Source organism: Dasypus novemcinctus, chromosome 11 (genome assembly GCF_030445035.2).
Source record: "Dasypus novemcinctus isolate mDasNov1 chromosome 11, mDasNov1.1.hap2, whole genome shotgun sequence".
Classification (NCBI taxonomy): Eukaryota; Metazoa; Chordata; class Mammalia; order Cingulata; family Dasypodidae; genus Dasypus; species Dasypus novemcinctus.
In genome coordinates, this window is record NC_080683.1 from 3904142 (window position 1) to 3919861 (window position 15720).

The 15720-nt window shown below is 41.7% G+C and overlaps 1 protein-coding gene across 1 annotated transcript in view; it reads right to left on the minus strand.

The window, feature by feature from the left end:
- The window catches only part of TSBP1 (testis expressed basic protein 1), a 41313-nt gene extending 26930 nt beyond the window's left edge, over positions 1–14383 (minus strand). The window contains exons 1-15 of the mRNA XM_058306546.1: positions 14346–14383; positions 13797–13817; positions 13503–13523; positions 12940–12960; positions 12330–12350; positions 11667–11687; positions 9298–9318; positions 8571–8591; positions 6406–6426; positions 5219–5233; positions 4579–4602; positions 4230–4253; positions 3910–3933; positions 2621–2641; positions 1993–2016 (exon numbers count right to left, since the gene is read on the minus strand). Coding sequence (XP_058162529.1) covers positions 1993–2016; positions 2621–2641; positions 3910–3933; positions 4230–4253; positions 4579–4602; positions 5219–5233; positions 6406–6426; positions 8571–8591; positions 9298–9318; positions 11667–11687; positions 12330–12350; positions 12940–12960; position 13503 — 259 coding nt within the window. The 5' untranslated portion in view covers positions 13504–13523; positions 13797–13817; positions 14346–14383. The remainder of the gene's footprint in view (positions 1–1992; positions 2017–2620; positions 2642–3909; positions 3934–4229; positions 4254–4578; positions 4603–5218; positions 5234–6405; positions 6427–8570; positions 8592–9297; positions 9319–11666; positions 11688–12329; positions 12351–12939; positions 12961–13502; positions 13524–13796; positions 13818–14345) is intronic.
- Positions 14384–15720: the final 1337 nt, after the last annotated feature.

The following is a 15720-nucleotide window of genomic DNA, read 5'->3' on the forward strand; positions in this document are numbered from 1 at the left end:
GTAAACTTCAGCAGTCGATTCTTAGTTCAGAACTTTATTTCTTAGCAGCTTTTATGCAATAAGTAGTTCATTCTTTCCATGTGGAAATTCTCTATTCCTTTGAACTCTGTGATATCTCCCTCTCTTAGTTTCCTTCTTTAACTCTGTCTACTCTTTCTCAGTGGCCTTTACTGGATCTTTCTCTTCTTCCTAACCTCTAAACTGGTATCCCTGAGCTCAAGCCTTACCCTCTTAGCTTTACACAAACCTTTGGTGACTTCCTTTATTCCACTGTTTAAAATGTTATCTATATGCTGATGACTGTCAAATTCATATCACTATTTGACCTCTCCTGAAAGGTTTAGACTCAAATATTCAATTGGTTTTTGTTGTACAGTATACACTTGAATGTGACTTTTCCCAAATTTGTTTTCCCAAAATTGGTAACTATGACATAGCTAAGGAAAAAGAGGTGATAAACTCCCTCCTTCCTTCTCACCCAAGTGAAGTAAGACAAGCTGTCAGGCCTACAGCTGTGAGGGGAAGATTGAAGACAATCTTAAGAGTTGTATGTGGCTGACCAAGGAATAGGAAAAGATAATGTTTTCCTTGAGGCAAAAGTGGGAGGATTCTAAGAAATTAGCTTAAAGAGATGGATTGGATGTCTTTTTATGGGAAGTGTTGATATGTTCTGTGCCTCTTGTGGAAGATGGAAAAGAAAACTGGAGAGAGGGAGCAGTGCACAGTGAGGGGTGTGCAGTGAAGCAGCTGATAATCTCTTCAACCTGTGATGCAAGGATGCTGCTGACAACCTCTTCTTTCTTGTGTTGCAAGGATGCTTGGGCTGCCCAAGAAAGAATCAAGTGGAACTGCACAAGACAGCAAGCCTGAGCCTCTGGTACCACTGCAGGGGCTGGCCTGGTTGGTGAGAGCACCTCAGCAGTGCCAGGCTGTGAGGGGAGGCCGGAGCTGGGGAGGGAGCTGGGGCTTCTGGTGCAGGCTGGCCTGGAGTCAGCACTCCCACGTCAGGACCTGCCGGGCAGCCCCAGAACTCCAGCATGCTTTCTACAAGACATCTGGGAGCTTGCCCCAAGAGACCGCAGGAAAGGGCAGCCAGTCCCAGGAAGAAAAGGATCTACAACAGACAGAGGAGGAAATCTGCAAGCCTAATGAAGTGAAATCCATCCTCCTGGCCTCAACTCAGTGGAGCTACACCCACAAGGAGGGGGGCGGGAAGGAGAAGCAAACTGCCCTTTCTGCACATTCTGGGTCCCTGGGGCCTAAGGCCGGTTGCTAAGAGCATAGTGTTTTAAGAGGCGTGGCCTGTGGGTGTTAGTAACTTAAACTGACTAGAACCTACAGAGTCATCCACATGTTGATCATGGTTCGAAAGCTGGGGAAACTTTACCTAAATCTGGCTTAAATGAGATGCTTGGCCACGCTAGCCTGCCTTCTTGCCTGAGCCATTGGCTGGAGCGGAGCAGCAGCTGCTGTGTTAGCCTGTGGGGAACTCCCAGCTGTCCACAGGCGCCGGGAGAAGGGCCTCCTTCACTCACTCACATCACTCGCCGCGACTCTGCACACACCTGAGTTTTTAACCTCGACAGGAACCTTGGTTTTTAATATTAATGTGATAGAGTTTCAGTCTGGGGGATTCCAAGAGGCATTGGGACTGCATAAAAATAATTTATAAGTCCAGTATAAGGACCAGATTTCCATCCTGAAAAACCAGGATATAGTTGAAAGGTAGCTTCATGAATTCTGTATTAAATATTGTTATTGCCAGAGCTTTCTCTGGTTCAAATGTTGAGTCACTTAGAGTATATTACCTTTGTTAAGATGCTAAATAATGGAAAATCTTTTGAATAATAAAGGTTGCCTTACGGTTATAATCTGGAGGCCTTCGGATAATGTAGAGACAAATATGTTAAACAAGAGGCTTCATTTCTGTGAACTTAGAAATAGAAAATCTAAACTAAGAAAAAGTCCCACTTAGGCTGAGAAAGATCTTACCTGTGGTGGTTCTTTGTGAAATCACTAAAAAATAAGCAAAAAGTAACCCATGTCATTCTTCTGAAATAGAGAAGGCGTAGTTTTATCTAATATGTTTCTCTGGTATCTGTGAGAAGAAAGTTTGGGAAAGGATGCAAAGAAAGCATCTTAAACAACTCTAGAGGTTAGTTACAACGCAAATTTAAATCTATGATTAAGCAATGTGATGTGGTGACGCTGAAGGCAAGGTTTCCTTAAAGGCCTTCTTCATTTATTAGAGCTGAACAACTCTGGATACAATCCTAGGTAGAGACTTCTGTTTTCCTCTAATAGCACTGTAATCCTTAAAGGAGCACTTTCCATCTAAACCTCATTATGGACTTCATTTTTCTTTGTTTCTTTCTCTTTCAAAAAATTCTGCCTATCTCTATTATTTCATAATACTCTTCAGTTTGTTGCTGATGATTGGTAGTTTGCTCCTTTTAATCAGTACGGTTACCCTTTTCTAAAATGATCTATAAAGTAGAGGGAGCTGGGTAATAAAAGAAGTAAGAGAGGAATGAAAAAGTCAAATCTCTTAATAGGACAGAATCCCTCAGACCTTGAAGGAGGCAAAGAGAACTCAAGTAGAGAAACATATAATACTTACTGATGGGTTGCAGGGGTGCACCTGAGAAACCAAATTAGGTATTGAAAGAGACAAAAAGCAATAATATGATATATGTTACAACACAGTCTTAATTTTTAGATTTAGCTAATGAATGATATCTTAGCTTTCTCTATGTAATCTCACTCATAACTTGTAGCAATATAGCTGTGCACTTGCTATTACCTATTACTGAAAAATGGTCTTTGTCACAAAGAAAATTCCTGTTTTCTTTTCCTTTATTTGCACCTAGTAAGTTCCTGTTTTCCCATCTTTTCTCTTTGCTGAGCCTGGCAAGATTGATGAATTTACACACAGAATGGGAACAAATATTATTAACTTTAAAAAGTAGCTAAATACCTGAAACATTTTTTGACTCTAAATAGTATGTTTAAATTATAGCTATTCTCCTTATAACCCATACCTGAACCAGATTTTGCCAATACTTGAAAGTCCCTTGATGGCCTGTCTAGTTTAGTTTAGTCTAAGGAATTTACAAATGCTTGGCTTAAACCTCCTTTCTCACTGTCTTATGAACTATTTACTACCTTAGGCAATACCCAGGCCATTCTTTGTAAACTCCTGAAGGACGTTAATTAAGCCATTTATGACCCAGTTTGTAATGTGTAACCCATGCTTATCCTAGCCAGCCTCTGGGGCCTGCACTTACACACTTCTAATTAAACTAATCAATATCCTGTAACATCCCAAATCCCTATCCCCACCGCTCTTTGTCTGAAAATAATAAAATCCCTAGCCTACTTTGTTCAGGGAGGCAGATTTGAGACTGTCTCCTGACCTCCACTGGCTTAATAAATTTCTCTCCTTTGTGTGATCAACCTTGGTGTGGACTTCAGATCTCTGCACCGGGTAAGAACCTGGGAGTCTCACATGTGTGAATGATTTGCTTCCTTTTAGGGAGACATATTTGTGTATGGGGGGATAACGCTGGTAGGTAGACAACTCCCGGTTCAAATTAGGGTTCTATGCCTGTATTCTTGGTAAGTATGTGGACTGTCCCTTTTCTCTTACAAAGAGATCAATGGAATTGCTATAAGGATTAAATGGGATAATGTAATTAAAGTCTAGTGACATAGTTCTTATCACATAGGAAACTGAAATTATATAAATATCCTTCACAGGGGGAAGCTGGATGAGTAGAAAGCAAAGGAAACTGAAAGACACGAGTCTCAGATCCCTGCACACAAAGGGCTAGAAATGAGCAGGGCAAGGAATGGTCTCTACCCCTGTGGACAATAACAGAAAAAAATAGATAAACAAACTGAACTTACCAGTAGGCATTGAAGGTGGAGCAGCTGAAAAAGAAATAGAGAAATCTCTTGAGCCACCTTTTTCTCTCTCACTAGGTTTTTTTCCTCTTTGGAGAGTTCCTTCTGGCTAAGCCATATAAAAAGGGCTATTTTCCATTTGGTCTTTATTTAATGTAAATCATAAGGGTTTGAACATTCGAAAAATTAATAGCCTCATAGAATTTTGATATTGGTAATGTAAGTGGCTAAGGAAATATGTACCCCAAGCCCAGAAGCCCCAATAGCGCCAGGAAAAGGGGACACCCCAAGACCTCAGTGGAGGAAACGTGGACAAGACTTACTGATGGCACGAGGAGTGGATCCCCCTGGAAAACAGAGCAGAGAAACTTATCTCCTTTGCCTTTCTTCCCCATTCAATTTTTCCTTCCACTTGTGAAGTCCCTTGTCATTTTTAACTGCTGGGAAACTTTCTCCTTTATTCTTTCCTTTTAAATATAAATCAGTGGATTCCCCCCCCCCCCCCAATAATACTAGTAAAAAGTGGAGAGATTCATGGGTAATGGAGAAGCAAGAGATCCAAGGAAATACAAACTCCAACCCTGGAAATTCCAGTGTGGCCAGGTAAAGACTCTCATACCCCTCTAGAGTCTACCCGCCCTGCTGCAGATTATCACATGAACACAGACTTACTGATTGCTTGTGGAGAGAATCCCACTGGAAAAAAAAAAAAGCAGAGGGATTTCTTATTCCCTTTGTTTCCTTTCCTATTCTTTTAAAAAAAATTTTTATTCTTATTTTTTTTTAAATTCCTTGTGCTATAACTGTTGGCAAAGCTTTCCCAGTCAGAAACATTTGAACTTTCCAGAAAATCAATAATAAGCTGGTAGAAGCCTGGATAATGAAAAAGTAAAAGACTAAGAAAATAGCAGTTTCAAGTTCCTGTATTTTTACCAGGAATCACTTTGATAAACTCACTGCAGAGAAATACATAACTTCCTAATTGCTTGTCTAGACGATCCACCTGGAGAACAATTATCTAACATTTTCTCTGCTATTCGTATTTTCCCATCGGTATGGAAAATGCCTTATTGGCAATCGTTTGAACCATGGAGAGACTTTTGCCCCCTGCTCTTTGATTTGTATGTGGGTCAGCTAACCTTCTAAAGACTTCCTAATAATCTAGAAGAATTCTGAGTAGTGGATAAATAAGGGTCTAGGAAACAGAACTTTAAAGTGTTGCTATCCCAACATGGTTGGGTAACTTTGGCTTACAATCTTTGAGACATTGCAGAAGACTTGAGATCCATTATAAAGGAAAAGTCAAACTTACTAGAAGAATCGGTATCTGAAAGACAAAGAAAGAAATCAGTGGGGACAGGTTGGTGAAAAGCTAAGATGGAGGTGAAGAAGGACAACCACCACACCATGGAGCCTAGAGTGATTACAACTGAAAATGGGAGGATTGCATCCAGCAACCAGGTGGAATCTGAGCCTCCTCTTGACATAAAGGTGCAATGGACACAACCAATCCAGTGTCCACATAGAAGAGGTGGCATTGGATTGGGAAAAGTGGACATAATGGACAAAGGGTATGGGGAAAGGCAGGAAGAGATGAGAGGTGGAGGCGTCTTCGGGACATGGAGCTGCCCTGGATGGTGCTTCAGAGGTAATCACCGGACATTGTAAATCCTCACAGGGCCTACATGATGGAATAGAGGAGAGTATGGGCCATGATGTGAACCAATGTATATGAGGTGCAGAGGTGCCCAAAGATGTACTTACCAAATCCAATGGATGTGTCATGATGATGGGAACGAGTGTTGTTGGGGGGGGGGGAGAGGGGGGGTGGGGGGGTGGGGTTGAATGGGACCTCACATATATATTTTTAATGTAATATTATTACAAAGTCAATAAAAAATTAAAAAATTAAAAAAAAAAAAAAAAAAAAAAAGAAAAGGGAGCTAATTTTCCTCCTACCTTAGGAGGAGTTGTCAGAAATGGCCATGGACCGAGCATTAAATTCTTGCAGCACCAGGCGGTGTGCTGTGCGGGAATGACCCAGCCCTGCCCTCATGCCTTGGGGGATTCTGCCCTGGGCTTGGTCTGGGCGGCTGCAGGGAAGGGCGGGGACTTCGCTTTCCTTCTTTAAGGTGGCTGCAGTGCTTCAAGTCTGGCAAGGGACTGGTAATTTCTTTAAACTTGGCTGCCATCTCCCTCCCTCTTTCTATGGCTGCCATGCCGTGCAGCTTGCGTTTCATTAATACAGCATCTTTCTTCCCTTGACATGTTACTGATAACTTAGAATAGTTTCCCTTGATGTCTATTTTAGGTTAATTAGTGGGATTTGCATTTTCCTTCATTCATTCTCTGAGTGGGGTGGTAGTTAGAAAGTGGCATAAGCAAAAGAGACCGAGAAACCAGAATTTCTACACCCACAAAAATAAGTAGGGAGGGAAAGGATGCGAGATCCTGGAGGAGGCCAAATGCAACCCGTCCTGTAACAGCCACGCAACTTACTGGTCATTTCTGAAGTGTCAGCTGTAAAGAAAAAAAAAAAGGGGGGGGGGGGAGAAATCAGCAGTTTGTATAGAAAAGGGAGAACTCATTTCTTTGACGGTGGATTAAAAGCAGGTTAACAGCAGAGAGGACGCAGGGAGCTCAGACCTGTGTGTTGGCGAGTGCAGGGCTGGGTTGAAGCGGCGGTGCTCACCCCAGGGCCCTGCAGCCTCCCCTGGGCTTGCGTTGGTGGGGCAGAAGGGCCCGCAGGCCAGGCTTCTGTTCATCCGTCCCTTTCCTTTCAGGAGCAGTACACTATGGAAGCTTCTAGAGGTTCATAATGTCTTAAACTTGTTCTTCTATGTACTGTTGTCATTCTCCTTTTCCCTAATCTCTTTTCCCTGCCTAACCTCTTGTCCTTTTTGAGATACTGAGACTGGGGATTGAACCTGAGACCTCGCATGAGGGAAGCCTGCGCATCTACTTCCCTGAGTTGGTTTTTCTCATTTGTTTTGCTTATTGTTTTCTTTTTTTTTAGGAGGCACCAGGAACGGACCAGGACCTTCTGTGTGGGAGGCAGGTGTGCAACCACTTGAACCACATCCGCACCCCATAACCTTTTAATTGGTTTGAAAAAAGTTTTCTTCTGATTCCTTCTCTTTACTAAGCCCATTTAGAGCCACTGACTTTTGCGTAGAATTTTAATCAGTGTTTTTTGCACTTTCTCCAAATCACGTGTAATTTAGGGACAGCTAGGAGGGAATAAAAATAGCAATCCCAATTTTCATTTATGTATATTACTGTATTTTTTAAGTGTTTGCACGCAGGAGCGAGGGAGTTGAGCAGGGGAGAAGCGAGGGGAAGGGAGCCTGTGTCCACGTAGATTCCCTGGCGTGGTGGTCCCTCGTGGACTTGGGTGGGCTGAGGCCCTTCCCTCAGCACAGTGTGCTCTGCTGAGGTGGGCTGGCTCGTGTGTTGCCCCTTTTAAGAATTAGGAGAACTTCCAGGGCTGTAGGTATTGGCAATAATCAAGGGAAATAAGAGAGGCAGCCTTGCTAGGGGATGGTTAGTACTGGCTCTTATTCATTCACAACTAGAACGTTTTCAGGACCAGCGTTTGGGCATTTGGGGCAGCCGTCACCCAGGTTTAGGGGTCATGATCTGGTTGCCTGCCCTCTCCACATTTTGAGATCCCTTTCCCAGGACATCTTGTAGGACAGTAAACACCACTACGCCACGGCCACGTCTCTGTCTCTTTTTCAAGACGCTTTATCCCCAGTGCTAAGTTCATTATCTGAGGTACAGTAGGAGCGCAGCTAGTTGCAGACTATTTGAGTACACCTGCTTTTGGATAATTCCCTCCTGCTTGGAAGTGAATGTTGTCACTTCTTAATTTCCAGACTCACGTTTCCCCACGAACTCTGCCTGGTTTTGAAATCCCAGATTTAGACCCTGGCTTTGCCCTAGCTCGTCACTCTGTGAAACGTTCCTTCACTGTCTTTGGTTTGTGGTTTATGTAGTTGTCTGATGTTTCTGCCAATTCTGTAATTGCAGCCCAACAGCTGTCATTTCCTGTTGAAGTGGTGTGTGTGTGTGTGTGTGTGTGTGTGTGTGCGCGCGCGCGCGCACATGAGTGTATTGAGGGGTATCTGGGAAGAAGGGGACGGAGTAGAAAATAGGTGATGAGGAAAAAGTTCTTGGGAGAGAAAAAAGCACTCAGGATAGACTAGACTCCGAGTAGCATTCCCTGGTAGAAATCTCCCAGGAAACAAAACAACTGGTCTGTTTACATTTGATTGTCTTTTTCCGCTTTTGCCTTTATTTTTTAAATTTGCTTTCCTTTCCTCGACTTCTCCACATGGTCTCCACTATCTTTGAGTAAGCCCTTTATAAACTACTAAGCACTTCAGAAATGGAAAGTTCCCCTTATTATTCCTTCCCTGTTGCTTAAGAAATTTTTCTATATTGCTATATGAGCCGTAATGACCATTACTGGGAAAATTTTCATGCTCTTTTTCTTTAAAAAAAAATATGCTAGAGAATTCCAGGCATATGGAAAACAGAAAGTATGAAAACCTGTCTAAAGACTGTTCTCAGAGCAGTAGACATTTAGGAGAGGGACCAGGTACCCAAGACACCAGAAGATCAAAGAACACAGGAAAAGGAAAAATAGACAAGGGACTTACCACTGACTCCTGTATATTGCACTAAAAACAGAAACAAACACACAAGTTATTGTAGGTGTTGAACATGAAGAAAACACACTTACCATTGGTTCTTCCCAAAGGGAAGCAGAGAAAATGAGTTTTCCCAGTAATTACTAATTTCTAATCTTCCACCCATGGGATTAACAAGTTTTTTTTATTGCACTGCTGCTGTGGCTCTAGCCTCTCCATAAGAATCAGCTTTTTGTCTTGGAGACTGGTAGCCCTCTTTTACTCAGAAAGATAACCCCTTCTTCCTGCCTTTCATTGTAGCTGCTTGAGGTGAAAGTCTTGATGGCATTCCTTTCCCTCGGTCTTCGCCCATCCTTTTTTCCAGTCATACCACTCTTGTTTCAGTCTCGCAAACGCCTTTTTGTCTTCTTGCTCCTTTCTCACACTCTCCCCCAGTTACTCTCTATTGTACCTTTGCTTTAGATTATTGACAAACTGACTATTGACAAAAGTTATCACTATTAGAAAAATGTTAAACTGCCTGTTATGAATTAATATTCATATTAAGAGAATTTCCATTTCCTAAAATATGACTGGTTACTCAGAGTGATGGCCCATACATGGGGAAATGAGGGTCTGAGAATCAATATTCTCAGCTTCTTTAATCTAGAACTGTCAACAACTGAAGCCAATGAAAGTCCTTCAGATGTAGTAGGAAACCGCTAGAGATGAGGTGACATATATCCAGGCAACTTACCAATAGGTCCCGGAGTTTGCACTAAAAAGAAAGCCAAATTGGCATATTAGTATGGTTGCTTGGAAGAATACATTTTTCATTAATCGTATTCCAGGGAGGATCATTGAGAGGTAGGGTAGGGAAGGATAAGGAATTATCAGTAGTGAGGTTTTTAGGGAGAACTCATCAAACTATGCTAACTGTAGAGCAAAATGGCTATTACGTTTACAACAGTCTTTTACCCTGAGGTTAGGATTTCTCTGGCAACCTTGTCAACCCTGGTGTAAAAGGAAAAGAGAAACTGTTTGCTTTCTTTTCCTGACTCTAACAATGGACGATTCTTTCTCGGTGGACAGCCCCAGACTAAAATCGTTATTTCTGACTATGCAGTGGACTTCAGGGGTAGGCATTTGGGAAGGAGGTACGGATCCAGTTCTCCTCCTCTCTGCTGCCAGCTTGTTGGGGACTGACAGAGCGGTGACTGCTGTGTTGACATTGACATTGTTGTGGGGTAAGGTGAGCAAATCCTTCAGTTAAATGAGAAGTGGACCTGCAGTTGATTTTCTAGCTCCGATTCCCTGCTGACCTGCACTTAGGGAAGATAGGGCAGCCGTTACCAGGTAACACTGCCTACCTAGGAATCGTCCTTGATGAGCACACTGCTTCTGAACTGGAAGAACTAACTACGAGGAAGCCACAACAAGCTTGTGCTGGTGATCAAGGCAATGATCCCTTGTTTGGGCATGCTCTCTGTGGAATCCCTGCAGGCTATGTGTTTGGAATTCTTACAGGAGATTCTGGCTTCAGAGGGACACGTGGGACTTCTAAGCCAGGGCAGCTCCTGCTCTCTGCTGATGGGGGGCCCAAGACTGCAGTCCCATGGGGGCTGTGTGGACATCTGCACATCCTCTGCCGGGCTCCTTCCACACAAGAGGGACACCTGACTCTGGGTTGCAGGCAAGCTGTGCTCCCGGCCTTAGGTCCTTCTGAGTAGACTGGTGCCAGGTGAGGTCTAGAAGAATCTTGAGTCTTCCTGGTTAGTTGAATCCAAATGTCCACCAATCACAAACAACTTAAGTAATCTTTTTCTGTACAAGCCCTTGCCAGGCAACACCAGGACTGGGCACAGTTTGGGTTGCTACCTGAATCTGTGCTTCCCAAATTGCAATTCAAAGATCCTCCCCCCAAAAAACTCCTTTGTTGTCTTGCAGCTCAGTTTGTTATTTCTCAGTCGATAGACTCATTCATTCTGTCAGATGAATATAGAGGACTCCTCAAAGCACATTCTTTAGTTATATGATTTTTAAATATTCTTCATTTTTGTTATGAATGCTATAATCTAGTATTTGGAGGTATAAATATTTTTATATAGGCAAGCTCTCAGTTAATAAACATTTAATTATGAACAATTGTATCTTGGAAATTAACCAATATTTATAGTGTTACTGTAACTGAGAGTTAAGAATTAACAAATGATTATAGAGATGCTTTTGTTTTTTTTTTAACTTTTCCAGTATATTATAAAATAGCCAGAAATTAATACCTGAAATAACTGAAAGGCTAGCCGCACCCTTGTTCTTCATTGCTGTTGTGAGGGTTATCCTGGACTGGTTGCACCCTGGTTTATGGTTACTCCACACTGGACTCAGCCTTGTTTATACTTGCTATTGTAATGCTATCTACTCTACCCTTCCGTTTGAATCTATAAAAACCCTAAACTCCTTAGACTCAGAGAGACAGATTTTAGGCCCATAGGCCCTCTGACCAACTTGCTATGCACTAGCAATAAACAATTTCTCTCCTAGAAATCCTGATGTCCCAGGAATTGGTCATTTGAAGTGCACTGGTCAGAAAACCCCATATTTGCTTGGTAACATCACTGTGGAAAAATGTGATGGGGAAAGTTGCTAAAAGTTGGTGAAAATAGAACCAACCTTTCTCGGACAGAACTTTTCAGAGCAATTCGAAATGATAAGAAAGTTAAAATTTGCATTATTAAAAAAATGTGCATTATTTTACCAAGTGACAATATCCTAATAATGAAGAAATGACTTGCACAGAAAGCAAGAAGTTTAAGGTGTTCTGTTCTAAATCTTTATTAATATTGTCTCTAAAGAGCTAGATTTCGTTCTTTAGGGAGAAAACCGCTCAGAAAGGACCACTCCTAGGGGGATATTTTTTCCCTTTGCATTTCAGCTTCATAGTTTTTATATTTTTGTTGTAGAAGCAGGGCGAATCCAACTTAGAGGGATTCTGAGGGGGGATAAAGAGGTAGCGGAAGCACTTGATTCTTGAGTCTGTGAGCAGGAATCATTAAAATAAAAATAAGTTGACAGTGTAAGCATTGTAAAGGAACAAAAGTCATTATAATTAAGATTTAGGTGACTTACCAATGGTTTTTTGAGAAAGCTCTACAAAAGAAATGCCAAAAGAAAGAAAACAAAAAGGTAAAATAAATCAGCAGATACTTTCAGGCTTTGGAGACAATATTTCCTATTTTTATGCAGTTCACAGTAAGAATCTGTACCACTAAACTTCGGGGTCAGCTGTAGGTGGGAAGCGTGATGTTGACTTTCTTGCCAGGATTCTACAGCAAGCTGATACCCCAAGGCCCTCCCCATCCAGTGGACCTGCTGAGAGGGTAAGTACCAAGCTATTAGGGAGATCACCCTTTTGCTCCATTCCATCCTTTGAAGAGGATGGGAAAAATGCTTCTCCATTTAACTTTACTTTCTTCCTTTCATTATTTCACTTCTCTCCATCTCACAGTATTTTGAAAAGTCCTTTGTGTAATGTTGATAAGCTATTGGAAACCTCCTACAGAGTTTGTTCTCCGCTTTTAGTTCATGTAGAATGCACATTTTCTAGACAGAGTTCTCTAGGCTCCCCTCTGCTATATATTTCTCACTGAAGATGGACACTGAGTGATTTGATGACTGACTGAAATCCTAGGTAGAAGAAAACCAAGAGACCAAGAAAATGTGGACTCCAAATCCTTAATATCCCAATAGGGAAAGCAGGGAAAGATCCCCAAGACACTGCAGGAAACTTACTGATAGGTCCCGTAGCTCCAGCTGAAAGAGAGAGAGAAAGATCTCAACAGCGTTACCACCGTGAAGGGAATACTGTTCCCTGACTCTCACCCCAGCACTCATTCTAGAGAGGGTACTATACACGGAAGCCCTGGGAACACCTAGGGTAGCTTGTGTGGCAAGCCTCCAGAAGGGTCCCTGGTGTCTAATCTAGGGGACTTAAAGGAAAGGAGGACTCGTCTGATTTCAGTGATGGTTGAAATCCCTCAGAGGATTGGGAAAGACTCACTCCACATTAATTTGTCATGCCTCCATTTTTCTCCTTACTCTTCTTTTCTCATTGTTAGAAGAGTTTGGTTTATTTGAAAAGTTTGCCCTCCCTTGCTGACAGGTCACTGTGCGTGCCACCAAGAAGGCACTTTCCTTCTGCTCTCTGTTTTTTTGTGTTAGCCCATGGTGTTGCAGTCTCTCCACCTCATGCCTAGCCTCTTTGGAAACTGGATAATAGGAATACCAGGGAGTAGAGAAACATGGTGTTTAGAAACATCAGGAAACGGGCAGATCAGACCCCAAGACCTTGTAAGTTAGAAATCAAAGGAACCAGAAGTGGGAAGACAAACACAATACTTACGGATAGGTGCTGTGAATTGCACTGAAATATCAAAAGGAGGCAAATTAGTATGGTTGAGGTTAACAGAATTCTCATGCCACTAATATTCTTTCTAAAGAAATCACAAAGTCACTCAACCGGAGGGAGAACAACGAATGCAGGGCTGCAGGTAATTTCAACATTGACATGCTTATTTATTCTTCTGCCTCTTCCTAGGAATACCTGTTCTGCTCATAGTTCTTCCCTCAGTTTAGAAAAAAAGCCTGAATAGCAGTTTGGATTATTTTAATCATCACACAAAGATTTTCTTTTTTTTTTTTTTACTTGTCATTATTTTAAATATGAGTGATTTTGCTTTCTCTTGTCTTAAGTTCAATGGCAATTCCAGGCATTTTGACTGATGGCTTGGGCAAAAGGAGGTTACAGGAGATTTGAATGCAATTGAGAAGAATGAGTAGGAAAGCCTGCTGGTGTGAAAACATAAACAGCCAGGGTAAGGAGAGGGCCCCCAAATCCCGGGGAGGGCCCCAAATCCTACAGAAGGCCAAAGAGTGCCAGAGTTAGGAAACAGAAAAGGAACTCACTTATGGGTCCAATAGCTCCAGCTGAAATATAGAAAAAACAAAACAGACCAAATAAGAATGGTTCTTTGGCATAGGAAAACACATTTTGCATTGAAATTCTTTCTGGAAAGACCTCAGAAATAGACAATGGGAGCAAATTTCCCCTTCAGTGAAGGGACAAATAAGGTTAATGCTTCAGTCCCCACCTTGGGAGACCCCAGCCACTGCTGGGAGCTGAAGCTGCAGGGAAGCAGTTGTCAGGATTGTAAAAAAAAGTAAAGCACTTGAGTATTAAAGCACAGAAAATGTACTTACTGATCCCTCCTGGAGTGCCAGCTAAAATACAAACACAAACGAACAGATAAGTTTGGAGAGAGCATGACTCAAGGATGTTCATTTCAGGGAGTTTCAGATTAAGCATTTACTACGTTTAGATTTTACATGGAAGGTGGCAGGAAGTTATAAGGCTGCAACTCTCCCTTTTTTCTTTGGAGACTGATAAGATCATACACCCGGCAATTATTTTTCTTGTTCTCAAATTTCATTATCTGTCTGTTGTCAAATCCTTCTAAAAGCTAGACAATTTTATCCAACTCTAAAATTTTTATGTCACCTTTAATTTTTTATTTGCAGAGTTTCCATTTTGCTAAATAAAAAAATTTGTTCAGTTACTTAGGGAGTTCCTGAGTTCAGCCTCAAGTTCCCGATACTTGGCAAAGAAAAAGGGAGACAGCAAAATAGAGTTTGTCTTCTCTCTTCCACCATCTTTATATGCCTCCTTCTCTTCCAGGCCCCTCTCTGCCCCAATGTAGGCACTTTGTAGATCATAAAAAAGAACCCAGCTGAAAAATAGGGGAAACTTACATAAAGGAGGTTCTGGAACTGCTTTCAAAGATTTTATACCACCTATAATGAAAATCGAGAAATATAAACTCACTTAGATTTAGAATTTCACTGGGTATTGATGCCATTCCCCCTTTTCCAGGTGTCGGGTGAAACTGTTTGGAGGCTTAAGCCCTGAGTTTGCTATTATCTAACTCTGACTTTGGAAAGTCACTAAACCTTTTGAACATTAATTTTAATTGCAACATTGTAAAAAAATTTAAATGTAATTTTTAAAATAATTTTAATTTTGAACATTTTCTCATGTTTAAAATGGAAATTGTATCTTCTGTCTTGTGCTACAGGGATACAGTGAAAACCAAGATTAATAATGAATGAGAAAGATGAAAAGGTCTATTCAAAATGTCATGGAGAGAAATATTCAGTGACTACAAAGGAATGAAATAATCCTGTAAAGCAGAAAGTCTTCACAACATTTAAGGTATTCTACTTTATTTTACTTTTCTCCTTCCGGTTCTAATTTTTCCTCTTATTCCTTAATGTTATTTGAAAAGTTTTGATTACTGGTGATAGAGCATAATAATGAGCATTTTATTGTGTTTTGGTTTGTTAATCTGTATGATCTTTCACTTAAAAAACTGTCTTTTTGTGTATGCCTATACCTTAGTTAATCCCTTTGAATATCTAGGGAGGAATCCAGCAGACAGTAATGGCTGTTTTTTCCTTGGGAAGTTAGCAATCTTTTTTTTTTTAAATTTTAAAAAATAACTTACAAAACAATTAAGCACATGTGTGGAATTCTCATATAACATCCCTTCACCAACACGCCACACCGTGGTGGAACATTTGTATAGATTATGAGATAATATCATCTGACTATTTCCACTAACTGTGATCCCTAAGTACACTGGCATATTTTTTCCATAACCTTCTATTATTAACACGGTATCTTTGGCACTGATGCAAGAATATGACGGTATTGCTGTTCACTATAGTCCATTTGAGGCAGGCTAGTAGAGGGAATGAAGGAAACAGATGGCTCGGAACTGGCAGAGAGCATGGCTGGCAGAGAAGTAGCTGTGAGACCCTGCCCAGAACCCTGAGGGGAGGGCTGCTACTAAAGAACAAAGCTGGAAACATCCTGCAGTACCCTGGCCAGGGGGTCCCATTTGGAACTCTCTCCAGGGTCAAAGAGAAGCCCTGGATACTTCCAAGCAACAGGCCTCCCCATTGGCCCCCTGAGAGCTAACAGGAGGAGTAACCCATCAAAACAGCCAACAGCTAGGACCCCTCCCCAACATTAGGAAAGGGGAGGAGGTGAGGTCTTAAAAGGCCTAACCTGGGACCCCCACAAGGGCATCTCACCCTGCAGCATGCCTGCAATCCATATCTCAGA